A 13205-nucleotide genomic window follows, 5' to 3' on the forward strand; every position below is an offset into this window, starting at 1 on the left:
CTAATTAAAATGATATTTTTTAATTGAAATCAAACTTTTTAACAAAGATGAAAGATGTGACTGAAATTGAACTTGTTTTATTTAATTTTGGAAGGCGCACAGACGCACGGAAAAAATGACATATAACCCAAATTTTGATTTTGGGACTATTTACATCTATAGAGATGTAGATGCATCTGTTTAATAAGGACCATACCCTTCATTTTCTTCAAATCATTCCAGGGATGTATTGCTTTCACGTTTTTGAAAAACGACGAAGAAAAAGCGAAAAACTAACGAAAAGGACTCTTTGAAAAAACTCGTCGTTTTGTTGATGAAAGTAGGTCGTTTTTAATTTGTGACGATCGTTAACGATGAATATTCGTTAAAAATCGTTAATTGGAAAATCCTTAGATCGGAAATCCATTACGTTAGAAAAATTCCAGTTATTGCTCTCGATAAAAAAAAAACATTTACGACAACATTCATAATCTTTTCATCATGAAAAAAATATATTAATTTTCCTAAAACTCTGATTCAATAGCGAAAGTTTTTTCAAAAACTTTTGTTGAATTCATACCATAAACATTTTTTACCAAATCGCTTCACTTTTTTGAAAAAAAATTATCATTTCGTTAACGACGTAGAAAACGCGAATGTTCTTTTGTTTTGAAAAACATAAAATAAAACAATTTTAAAAACGTTTATTAACGATTAACTGAGACGGCTACTGTCTCGGTTAATATATAAAGTATTCACTAAAATATCATAGCATTAACGTCAGAGGAATAAAAGAGAAACCTTGGTTAGTTTAACGCAAACCTTCGAGGGAGAGAAAATTCAGAAATAAATTTTCTTTAGCTTCAGATCTAACAGAGACAGTTACTTCTTTCTTTTTTTAAAGTGCAACACAAACAGAGAATTGAATAAGGTCAAAGTCGTCAAAGTGACTTTGATATTGTGCACCACAAGTTTATATGGTACAAAATCAACAGTCGGACCAGTACAAAACTACCAATAAGCGTTGATTCAGTACAATTTACCAACAGCTGGAACAATACAGAACGACCAGTAATAGTTGATACACATACAGTACAGTACCAACAGCCGGACCAGTACAAAACTACCAGCAAGCGTTCATACGGTACAATACCAACAGCCGGACCAGTACTGAACTACCAGCAAGCGTTGATACAGTACAAAAGAAAACCAACAACCGGGCGAATACAGCGTTTCCAGTACGGTACAAATTCCTAGCCCGTCATGACAAACAACACAAGATCTTGCCATCAACCATTTGAATTCCATTTGGACTACGCCAATAATATTCCAATATTTCTCTACTGCTTGGGATGTTTGGGATTTGGATCTTTGTTCGGCTACTTGCTCTGGAGGCACAAGCAGAGCAGAGCACACCTGGTAAGAAACTTCATCATGCTGATCAACGAGGACATCTTCTACTTCTACTTGGCAATGCTGTTTCCTGGCGTAAGTGTTTTTATCTGCCAATTTGGAGTTGTGCAGCTTTGGCCAAATGCCATTTTTCAAAATTTTATACATAAAATATGTAAAGCAAAAACAGAAAAAACTCCAAAAATGAACTGGAAACAGGTTTACTGATATCTATCGTACCATCGTTTTGTATGTGTGCACGTAAGCCCACAACCCTAAATTAAAATAAAAATATTACAATTTGTAAAGATATATAACAAATTTCGCGTTTTTGCAGAACAATATAGACAGGATTTTTTTTTTGGTCGGACTTACAATTTTTTTTTATTCACAACAATTGCCAGCATCTACGTGCATTCTACTTGCATTATAGAATCTGGTTTACATTTCCAAATTCAAAAATATGATATTTAAAAAAGTTTCTTTATCAAATTTAGCAACAAATTAGGGAATAATCCACAGACTGAAAATTCCTTTATAATTTACCAGATTTTGAAGGAACAATTAAAGAATTGTTATCCTTTAAGAACAATTCTAAACGTTCTTTTAATATTTCTTTGTTAAGCAAAAAACTCCAATTTTATCGTTTGTAAATTTTAAAGAACGAAACAGAACCCAAACTTGATCTGAAATTTTCCAAAAAATAATAGCATTTTCCCTCTATTTAGGTAGCCATTGGAAGCTGGAGAACAATGGTGTCCCCCCTACCCGTGTATCTCTGTAGCCTAACTAGATACTGTTATGTTTACTGCTTCTTCTGCATTTGTTCTCTCTACCAAGCGGTTTCTATTTTTAAACTCTGTCTCTTAGTTCAGGTTGGAAAAAAAATTGAGTCTTTTGCCACAAACTCAAATTTTATAATCCCTGTATCTTTGCAACCTGATATTTCAAACTTTATAGATTTTTTTAATTTAACAGAATTCAAAGTTTGAAATATGTAAGGTCTATGATATTAGTTTGCAAAGATATAGGGATTAGAAAAATAAGAGTTAATGGCAAGGACTCAATTCCTTCACAAAAAAAAGATCGTTTAAAAATTGGAAGAAAATGACGGAATAAAGTATAAAATGGATTTGTATATTTGTTGAAAATGCGTCCGATCATATCCCAATAAAAGTACTCAGAACTTTATAATCTTTAAATGATTTGAAGTTGAAAAAGCAGTATCTTCTTGTTTTTGGATCTTCTACAATATTTTTAAGAGAATGCCCTTCAAAGTTATTTTTATTTTTATTCACTTAATTGAAAAACTTTTTTTGGATAAATTAAATTCTAGATACTGCTAATGATGGCAATTTGCATTCTCCTAAAGGGACTATAAGCGTAATTTCAAGTGACCCATCAGGAAAAGATTTGCAAAGGTACCCTTGAAACCTTTATCTTATCAAAAATAGGGAAGAAAACGTTAAATTTCTGAGAAGAAAAATGTTTATTTTTGTAAGTTTTTCGATTTTTTCGTATAAGCAAGAAATGCGCAAGTCACTTTTGCATGAAACCATGTATAAAAATAAACAGTTTCAACAAACAAGATCATGCATATTCAATTCATAAATGATCAGACAAACTTTAAGGTACCATTGTGAATCGGCCATTGCCATCTTTAATGGAGAATTTCTTGAAATTGCTCTTACAGTCCCTTTAGACCATTATCTTTTAAAGTTTTGCTTGTTAAGTATGAGAGGATGATGGAGTATGACCAGGAAAAACTGAAAAGGGTTTGCTACGCAGTAGTAACCATAGCTGGGGGACTTATCTACTCAGCTTTCTACTTAGCAAACATTTCCAGAGGTCATTTTTTAATAATGCTCAATACCTCTTCACTAAAAATATCAACATCAAAGAAATTGTTTCTTTGCCACAAACTCTGATTATTGTTCTCTATATCTTTTCAACCCGATGCCGAAGATCTTTGGTATTTTAATCTATGAATTCTGTAAGGTCAAATAGTCACAGTTTGAAATATCAAAGGTGCATGCACTATCTGGTTGCAAAAATGTATTGATTTAAAAATTTGAATTTGTGGCAAAGACTGAATTCCTTAACTTTAATTGACATTACTTGTCCTCCATATCAAACTCCATCTGCATTAGGTGTATTTCACCAGCCAGAGGCATACTTTGCAGCATGTACCGCCGAGGGGTTGGACTACGTGATACCTTTCAACATATTTGTATTCCTACTTCACCTTCTGGTATTTCTGATCTCAAACTTGATTGTGCGCTGCTACGCTAGTCAAGAAGAGGGATGCCCCTTCTCATGGATTCAGTATATCCAATGCTCTATTAGTAAAACTGTTACTATAGGAGCATTTGCAACCACAGGATTTATCTGTCTAATTCTTGTTATAATGACGATGCCATCTATGGAGTCGAATGGTGGTATCAGCCTCTACTTTGCTATTGGGGCACCACTGGCAGGAGTTCTAATGCATGTTCTGAAAGAGTATGAGTTCACTTACCCGTGCCTGATGGCGTTGCTTTCTGAAATAAAAGGATTCTTCTGTTGCAAACAAAATCAAGTTCATCCAATCCAAGATTCTCTAAATCCTCAACTCCCGTTCGTAATTAATGTTCAGCCAATCAATCCTCTAGAGGATGATGGTGGAATCTTTGTTGGATAACTCATCCACAATCTAGAACCTTAAGGTATCTTGTATTTGTGGAATTCCGTCTCCTGGAGTCCCATTTCCTAGAGTCCAGCATCCTGGATTGTTGCCACCTAGAGTCCTGTATCCTGGAGTCCTGTATTCTGAAATCCTGGATCCTGGAGACCTGTATTCTGGAGTCCTGTAGTCCTGTTTTCTGGAGTATTGTGTCCTGGAGTCATGTAGACTGGAGTTCTGTATCCTGGAATCCTGTATCCTGGATTCTTGCCACCTGCAGTCCTGTATCCTGGAGTCCTGTATCTTGGAGTCCTGAATCCTGGTGTATTCTGGAGTCCTGTATCCTGGAAACCTGTATTCTGGAGTCCTGTATCCCGGAGTCCTTTTTCCTGGAGTCCTGTATCCCGGAGTCCTTTTTCCTGGAGTCCTGTATTCTGAAATACTGTATCCTGGAGTCCTGTATCCTGAAATACTGTATCCTGGAGTTCTGTTTCCAACAATTTACAGAATTCTACACTTTTAAGAACAACAAACTACGATATCTCATAATCTCTACGTTGTTGCTCAGATGAAGAAATCAGGGTTAACGTTTTCAATCTGGTATTTAACTCTTCAAATGGAGGGTCACTTGAAAAATATGTTTACAGTCCCTTTAATTGTATTTGAACTAGTTTTGTTAAAATTGTCAAAATTGAATTTTTAAAACTTTTTCGTAATTTTTGACTCCAAATGGGTTTAAATTTTTAAATATCTTATATTTATTTTTATTTTTCTAAAAACCATATTGTTACAAGTTTTATAAACTAACAGTCTTGAACATTATTGTTTTCAAAAATGAAGAAACACATTATGACTATTATGCCTAATTATTTAGTCCAGTGTAAAAGCCATTTTAACTCAGTGTTAGAAATGGGCCAAGTGTTAGTTTTGGAACTAATTTCCCCTGTAATGTTATACTAAAGATTACGCCACAATCTCCTTATAATATTCAAATATGAAGTACACTCTCAGTACAGTTCATGGCCTTTACAATTATTAAAGGATTAGTATAAATCATCACTCTATATACTATAACCTCGATGATTTTTCTAAATAAAATATATTATAATAAGTTTCTAAAGATGTTTATTTATAAAATTCTTTAAGTGACTGCAATCATTAAGCAATTACAATTATTTTTAGCTACAATTATTTAAGAAAAATTTCCAGAAAATAATAGTTCAAAAATATGTTTATTTTTCTAACAAATTTTCATAATTAATTTGTGGGAGCGTAAAGACTATGAATTGACGGATTAGAAATATTATATTCGTTTTACTAATTTTTGAGATTTTTTCTTCCGACTTGATTAAATAAAAATAAATGAAAAGTTTCATTGTAAAAGATTGGTAAATTTCATCATAGAGTTTAGATGTAAGTAAAACCTGCTAAAGCTTTCTGTAGGCAATGATTGAAAAAATATATATTTACAATATATGTACAGTACCGTGATTCCACGCATAATAAAAGACGCCATCTTGAAATCTTATGAAAAAAGACGCGCCATTTTAAACTCATTTATAAAACTAATAATTTTTTATTTTAAAACCCAAACATACCTAAATTTCAGCATCAAAATGAGGACAATTCAATCGTCGAAAAAAGAGAATAAATTGAATTATTGATTAACTGATTGTTTACGTCTTGACGGGGCGCTGAGAGTCTACGTTGTAGATAGCTCTAAAGGTGACAGGGTGGTAGTTCTCCTGATGACCTCCCCACCCTCGAGCAATGGTGTTATGATTGTCCCACTTGTTAGAGGACGTCTCAGACTCACCTAGAGGACAAGCAGATTTAAAGGATTATTTTTAAGTGGACCGTCTACATCATAATGTCATGTGACCCTTCTGGGTAGCTAAATCAATAATTTTTTGATTATTTACAGTTTAAAGGGGTACTATTGTGAATCGACCATACACGTCTGGAATGGAACACCCTGAACTAACGAGAGAGAGTAGCATTCGGCTTATTTTATTTGAAATCAAACGTGTTTTCGTCTATAACTCAACAGTCTTTTGACTTACAGATTTGTTTATTTTATACCTTTTCATTCAAAATGTATATGCCAACAAAAAAGTATTTAAGATAAAAGGCTATAAAATTATGTAAAAGGGGTCAAATTGTGATAGAAAGTCACAGTTATCTGAAATATTGACAGAATCGTTAAATCCACGTGGGAAGGATCATTTAGAATTATGTCGACCGTTTCTTATTAAGGGAGTGTTTATTATTAAGGATGAAAGATAAACATTTTTAAAATATTGAAAGATTAATTTCGACTTGGCAAGCATTTTAATGTACTAAATGTTTGCCCAAACAAAAACAAATATTAAAAATCAATATTTGAAAACTTTTGAAGATTCAAATATCCCAAGTTCAATATCAATAAGGTATACAACAAGTATCAATAAGGTATACATTAGTAAGTTCAAGAAAAAATATATATATGTAACTATACACACAATCTAAAAAAAGCGGATAATCTATTATTTAAAGATAATCTTTAAGCTTTTAGCATAAAACCTAGTCTATTTGTTTTAAAATAACTGCTTACGTTCAGGCTCAGGCAAGTTCAGTTTAATGTAATCATAAAAAAATGGTCCAGCTTGTTTTTTCATGATTTCTGCAAAAAGAAAAAACTTTTCTTATTTATTGATATGTGTATGTAAAAAATAATATTATCTAAATAATATTAATGATTTTATACTGCAGAAAAAGTTTGCGAATTCCTAATACTTTACCTTGCAAATTTGCACGAGTAAGCAGGCCGTCATTTCCTGACCTTTCATCAGAGCCTGATAAAAAATTAAATTATCATTAAAAAAATATTTGATAAAATATATCTCCTTAAAAAGGTCTAATCTTTAAATTTTATTTATTTTCATAAACTATTGGGTTCATGTCAAAAATTTTGTTTGTTAAAACTTATTATTTCTAACTACAAACTAATAATGTGATAGATTTGAAAGTTTAAAGGCAAACCCCCAAATATTTACGGTTATTTGTGTTTGTGTTAAGTTAGTTAGTATTGTGTAATATGCCCAGTTGTCGCAAGGAAGATTTTAAATTTAAATCTTGTCATATGATGCATCAGCTGGAATGCTTGGTGGTAAACATTCAAAATGAAAAAAATTAAAATGTCTTTTGTAATCAATCAATCAAACTCAGGAATTTAATGATTTAAATGACATGTTATGGTCCAATTTAGGATTAAGTACAATTTAACAGAATTAACTAAGTGTAAAAATGCTCCTCACACCAAAACTTGTCAAATAAATTGCCATACAGGAGACAGGAAGGTGAGGAGGTATAAGTTCAAACATTAGTTTTAAAGAAAATGACAACCCCATGCTTTGAGTAAATGGGCTCTATGAGCTCCCTCTGATCTGAACTGTGTAATAACCTGACTAGGGAGGTTCTGCTAGATCTTGGAGCCAGTGAATGAGGGGGTTCCTGATCCTCGTGAGGAAAAAAGGAGAGGAGAGGCACGAATATCTTGAGGAATAGGAATCATGGGAGGAAGAGGAGCATTAAGTTCGGCCATCATTCGAGCAATGTCCTCTTTAGACATATGGCTGGAGCGTTTGTCAAGTGTAACAGAGGAAGGACGGAAAGTGGGGAGGTGATTTGTGGAAGCAACTGATGCTGGGCGGTTAGATAGAGGAGTTCTAGGACGGGTAGGAAGTAGACAAGGACCAAGAGTTGGTGTTGTGAAAAGGACTGGATGGTTATCAAGTGGAGGGAAAGGATTGGTGGGAAGAGGTGTGGAAGCAGCAGACCGGGATAAGTCAGGCAGGGATAAGCTAACAGCCGGTTGTAATTCTTCTACTAAGTGGCCTAGTGTCTTTAAACTAGAATTAATCACAGTGTTATGTACAAATTGGGCATTGTGTGTGTTAGTATTTGTTATAAGCTGTCCTGGAGCCTGATTTGAAAGTACGCTTGGTTCAGGAGCTATTGGATCAATTACTAGGGGAGAGGAAACATGTTCAAACTGTTTGGAAGTAGCTTGAACAGTGGCCTGGTATTTAGGCTCACTGTCAGGAGGACAAAGAAATGAACTAGAAATAGGAGGGAAGGAAACATCAGAAGGTGGATCAATCAAAGGATTTGAAAAAGGAGAAACATTTTCAACAATTTCAGGAACTTTGGGAAGAGGACAAGAAGACTCTTGCTGAATAATGGCCTGGGAGTTAACAGAGGAAGTATTGCTGGAATGAAAAGACATGGACTTAGAAGAGGCTCTAGGAAGGGTTTGGCCATATGGTTTAGGACCAGAGGGTTTACTAATGTACAATTTGGAGGATGGAGAAGCAGAATTAGAGGTTTGAAGGGAGATATTGGATTGGTTCCATTGGGTGATATTTTCACCTCTCAATATGGCTGATGGATCTATAATTCCAGCATTAGCATGGGTAGTGGCAGGATCCATTAGAAGATAGTCCCTGAGGGACTGACGGCGTTGACTCAGCATTTGCTTCTGCTCTTCAGATAGTTCAGATTTTGCTCTCATCTCAACTGATTTTTGAGATGATTGGGTAGTTGATGACTGGCTAGTCTGGGTCATAGTTAGTTCTTGCTTTTGTTTGCGAGATTCATACTCAATTCGGGATGCTTCCATATCTTGTTTGGACTGAGTAGTTCTTGTCATGGTCTGGTTTGAAGAACTTGATTCAGATTTAGAGCTTAGATAGTTTAGAGATGGTCCCTGCTCTCCATTAAATATTCTTTGTTCTGGCAGATATTGGACAGGAATGTCTGCCTTAGGTTTCACTTTAGAAAAGTGTCCAACAAGATCTCTAACAGAGTGCTTTTTGTAATCAAATTGGACATCATCATCAACCAGAGAGTTGTGATCTCCAGTGATTCCACCAAATATGCCATTGTCTTTCATGAACTGTTGGTGGTGAGCGCTAACCTCATCCATTGAAGCATATTCATTTACTTCTCCATTTGAGGCACCATTGGTTAGCATTGATTCATCTTTACGTTTGTATCCCTTCAGAACACCACTTCCAAATTGGGTTCCCTCATAAACCTCTTGGTTGGAGGAAGAGGAAGTTTCATTGAAGGACATCTGCTGGGATGTATTGAATGACTGGGACACATCCATTCCTATAAATAAATATTAGAAACTATCATTGTTATAATCTATGGAAAAATCATCTCTGATTTGATATTCTTTTAAGATTTGAAATATACATATATCAAAGCAGTTTAATAATCTATCTAGTTGTAAGCAATGTTTAATAAGCTATTTTTAATGTTAATGCTAATAAGCTAAAGGGCAAACTCCTACCATTATTAAGAGACAATGAAGAAATTTGAGCTGGTGATGGGTGTGATGGTTGATTTCTGATTGTTTTAGAATCTACTCTATTAGAAGAGCTGGCTTGCTGGACCGAGAAGACCTCATGCCTGCTGGAAATACAAGACTCCTTAATCTCCATGGACTCCATTGCTTGTGTAGACTCTTGATATTGGACGCTAGCTGAGTACTCCAGCGCAGACTTCTCCTGGTTCTTGAACCACTCCTCATATTCACGTCTCTTCTCTTCTTCCAAGTTAACTATTTGGGAAAATTAGATTTGTGAGTTGGGTAAACAAAGGTTGGTTAGAATGACTCCTATATACTCTTAGTGTTATGCTATGAGCATGCAAGACCTTTCTTTTTCATTTGATCTTCGAAATCTGAAGAAATTCAATTTACTTTTAAGGGGGCCTACATTTTTGAACAATTCAAAGGATTTGAAATTGATGTACTTTTTGGCAGCAATTAAAACCCTTAATTTAAATATATTAATGTTTGAATATTTTTTTTACGGTGAACCCTTGACTTGTTTTGATTGCATCATTATGGGATTGTAACTTCTATATTTACTGTTGAGAAAGTCAGGAATTTGCTGGCAAAGTGTCAACATTACAACATGTAGAGATACACTACATACACATTTTATGCTAAGCCCAGAAAAATGATTAAGGGGGAAAGGTGTGAATGAATTCATAATGCCCTTTAGATGTACATATCAACTTTAAATTTACAATTACATTATTGCAGCTTTTTGTTAGACTCTACAAAAAAAAAAATTAAGAACAACATGCATATTTTACTGGTGAAATTTCTATGATAGATTTTATGTTTAAAGGTTCTCCTGGGGATTATATAATTTATGTTTAATATAAAAGAGGATACTTATGATGCCTAACCAATTGAAAATTTATTGCTATTATGTTCTATCAAAGCCGCCACAATTATTGAGAAACATTTAAATATCCTCTTTGAAGACACAGTTAGTAAATAAAACTTACCAGACATGCGGCTACTTTGCTCTTGGAAAATTCTCTGTTCCTCCTTTTTTCTTTGCTCCATCATCATGTGCTCTTCTACCTTTCTCTGTTCAAACATTCTATGCTCCTCCATATGCCTATGTTCTTCCTGCTGTTGCTCCAAACGGCGCTGTTCTTCCATCCGCTGCTGCTCTTCCATATGGCGCTGTTCATCCATGCGGCGTTGTTCTTCCATACGGCGCTGTTCTTCCATACGGCGCTGTTCTTCCATACGGCGCTGTTCTTCCATACGGCGCTGTTCGTCCATACGATGCTGTTCTTCCATACGACGCTGCTCTTCCATTCTGTGCTGTTCCTCTAGTTGGCGCTGTTCTTCAAATCGTCGCTGTTCTTCCATGTGACGCTGTTCCTCCATATGGCGCTGCTCTTCCAGTCGACGTTGTTCTTCTAAACGATACTGTTCTGCCATAAGCCTCTGTTCCTCTATTTGTTGCTGTTCTTCCATATTACGTTGCTCCTCCAATTGTCTCTTTTGTTCCTCAATATGGCGCTGTTCTACCAAACGCTGCTGTTCTTCCATATGTCTCTGCTTTTCGATATAATGCTGTTCTTCCAAGCGCTGTTTCTCCTCCATATGGGTCCTCTCCTGCTGAATCCTTTGCTGCTCTTCCATTTTCATCTGCTCCCTCATTTGCTGTTCTTCAAACACCTGATGCTGGCTAGAGAACTCTTGCTTACTGGAAAACTCCTGTTTACTAGAGAACTCCTGCCTGCTGGAGTAGTTTTGCTCCATCTTCAGTTCAAGTGAGGGTGTAGCAGGACAAACTGAAACACTGGGCAGGGTACGAACACTTCCTTCTAAACAATAACATTTTAATTCAATCCCCTCTTGTCTATGTCCAAAGCTGGAGTATTTTACTTTTAATTCATTCATATCTGGATCTAGCTGCACTTTGAACGGACTTTCAACACAATATAAAAATAAAAACAATTTTAAGTGTTTATTTTTAAAGAAGTTGACTGCATAATTGCATGTGACCCTTTGATAAAAGAATTAAAGAGTTTAAAGAATAATTCCTAATATCTGGAAGACACTTTCTGGAATGTGTTTGCATTATCAGGGCAAAGTATTGTTGTGGATTGTTGAAAACACTCTTTAGATTCAGGGGTAAAGTTATCTTATCTGTCCTCCCTTAAAAATCTGCTTATTTTTACTTACTTTGTGCTCCCCACCCTCTTGGGGCGGTGTTTGCCCAAACGTTGATCCCTTGAACATTATGAATTCCAAGGTCCAAGGAAGGAGTAAAGCTTCGTGCCTTCAGGGATGTAGGCTGAAAGTTAGCCGGCAGCTCAATATTCTCACTAGAAAAAACTTAACTATGAAAAAATTGACGTAATGGAGATTTATTCTTAATTTAACTACTTTGAATTAGAGCAAATTGTTGCAAGCTAGTGTATAATAAACTAATAGCTGCATAGTAAACCAATGTGAATTTAAAACTAATAAGCTAAAATTTTGAAATTCCTCCTGAAAGGTAAAAACAGGCATTTTCAGGGACTGATGTTGATGAAAAAAGATATTAAAATTTATCAATCGTGAAATGGTAAAATTTGGCAAACCATTGTAAAAACTCAATTTTTGAGAGAGTATGACATATCTAACACATTAATAACACTGTCAGAAAATTGTTCAACCTGAGCATTTTCTGCTGCTCTTGTTTCCTCCTGATTTCTAACGACTGCTCCTGTTTAATGAGCTGCTGCTGATGAAACTGCTGCTGAGACTGTTGCTTCTCTTGTGAGAGCTGCTGCTGTTGTTGCCAAAGCTGTTGGTTCTGCTCGGAGCTGAGGGCAGCCTAGGTTAAACCAAGTACTTATATATAAACACACAGATGTAAATTAGTTTTTTTTTTCAATTCTGTAAAACATAGCAACTGCTAGATGCAGCAAGGTTAGCTGCTCCTATACATGAATACCTGTCCTATCTGGTACTACAGCTTTTGCTAGGAAAGATGCTTCTTTATAAATGTATACCTGTTCTAACTGCTGCTGCTCCATGAAAAGCTGCTCCTATATAATACCTGTTCTAACTGCTGCCACTCCTTGAAAAGCTGCCAATAGGAATACTGCTCTTTATAATGTCTACCTGTTCTAACTGCTGCTGCTCCTTGAATAGCTGCTCCTATATAAATGTATACCTGTTATAACTGCTGCCGCTCATTGAAAAGCTGCCAATAGGAGTACTGCTCCTTATAATGTCTACTTGTTTAAACTGCTGATGCTTAAAAAAACTGCTTCTATATAAATGCATTTATGTTCTAACTGCTGCTGCTCCTTGAAAAGCTGCTCCTATATAAATGTGTACCTGTTCTTGCTGCGGCTGCTTCTTGAAAAGCTGCTCCTTTATAAATGTTTACCTGTTCTAACTGCTGCTGCTCTTTGAAAAGCTGCTCATTTATAAATGTATACCTGTTCTTGCTGCGGCTGCTCCTTGAAAAGCTGCTCCTTTATAAATGTTTACCTGTTCTAACTGCTACTGCTCTTTGAAAAGCTGCTCCTTTATAAATGTATACCTGTTCTAACTGCTGCAGCTTAAAAAAGCTGCAATTCTATATAAATGTATACCTGTTCTAACTGCTGCTGCTGCTTGAAAAGCTGTTGCTGAGAAAGCTGATCTTGAATGAACTGATCAGCAAAGGCGGATGGTTTGTTTTGCCCAATACTTGTCTCGTCAACAACCCACTTCTCCGCCCTCTTCCGCCTCTTAGCAAACAATTCTCCGCCTTTAAAGCAAAGCCAGATATACAAAGGTTTCTATATATATAAAAAATGTATCTGCTTACAG

At 35.4% G+C, this 13205-nt stretch overlaps 2 protein-coding genes across 10 annotated transcripts in view; one reads left to right on the forward strand and one right to left on the reverse strand.

Annotated features, from left to right (window-relative positions):
* Window positions 1-1996: 1996 nt before the first annotated feature.
* LOC111702181 (uncharacterized) lies at window positions 1997-4718 on the forward strand. Its single transcript, XM_023473789.1, has 3 exons — window positions 1997-2246; window positions 3105-3219; window positions 3522-4718. The coding sequence occupies exons 1-3, from the start codon at window positions 2124-2126 to the stop codon at window positions 4049-4051; spliced, it is 768 nt and encodes a 255-aa protein (XP_023329557.1). The 5' UTR covers window positions 1997-2123; the 3' UTR covers window positions 4052-4718.
* Window positions 4719-5483: 765 nt separating this feature from the next.
* Window positions 5484-13205, reverse strand: part of LOC111702182 (trichohyalin) — a 44511-nt gene continuing 36789 nt past the window's right edge. For 4 of the 9 annotated variants that reach the window (XR_002765370.1, XR_002765368.1, XR_002765367.1 and 1 more), the window contains 8 exons: window positions 12986-13143; window positions 12056-12216; window positions 11580-11722; window positions 10382-11218; window positions 9372-9641; window positions 7476-9187; window positions 6814-6867; window positions 5812-5849 (listed from right to left, as the gene is read on the reverse strand). Coding sequence is in view for 3 of the 9 variants with exons in the window: in XM_023473790.1 (XP_023329558.1) it covers window positions 5710-5849; window positions 6814-6867; window positions 8444-9187; window positions 9372-9641; window positions 10382-11218; window positions 11580-11722; window positions 12056-12216; window positions 12986-13143 (2507 nt within the window). In the remaining 6 variants the exon portion in view is untranslated. Of the gene's footprint in view, window positions 5850-6813; window positions 6868-7475; window positions 9188-9371; window positions 9642-10381; window positions 11219-11579; window positions 11723-12055; window positions 12217-12985; window positions 13144-13205 lie in introns of all 9 variants that reach the window. The other 5 variants (XR_002765369.1, XM_023473790.1, XM_023473791.1 and 2 more) reach the window with 5 other exon arrangements.

This window comes from Eurytemora carolleeae, unplaced genomic scaffold (assembly GCF_000591075.1).
Source record: "Eurytemora carolleeae unplaced genomic scaffold, Eaff_2.0 scaffold367, whole genome shotgun sequence".
NCBI lineage: Eukaryota > Metazoa > Arthropoda > Copepoda > Calanoida > Temoridae > Eurytemora > Eurytemora carolleeae.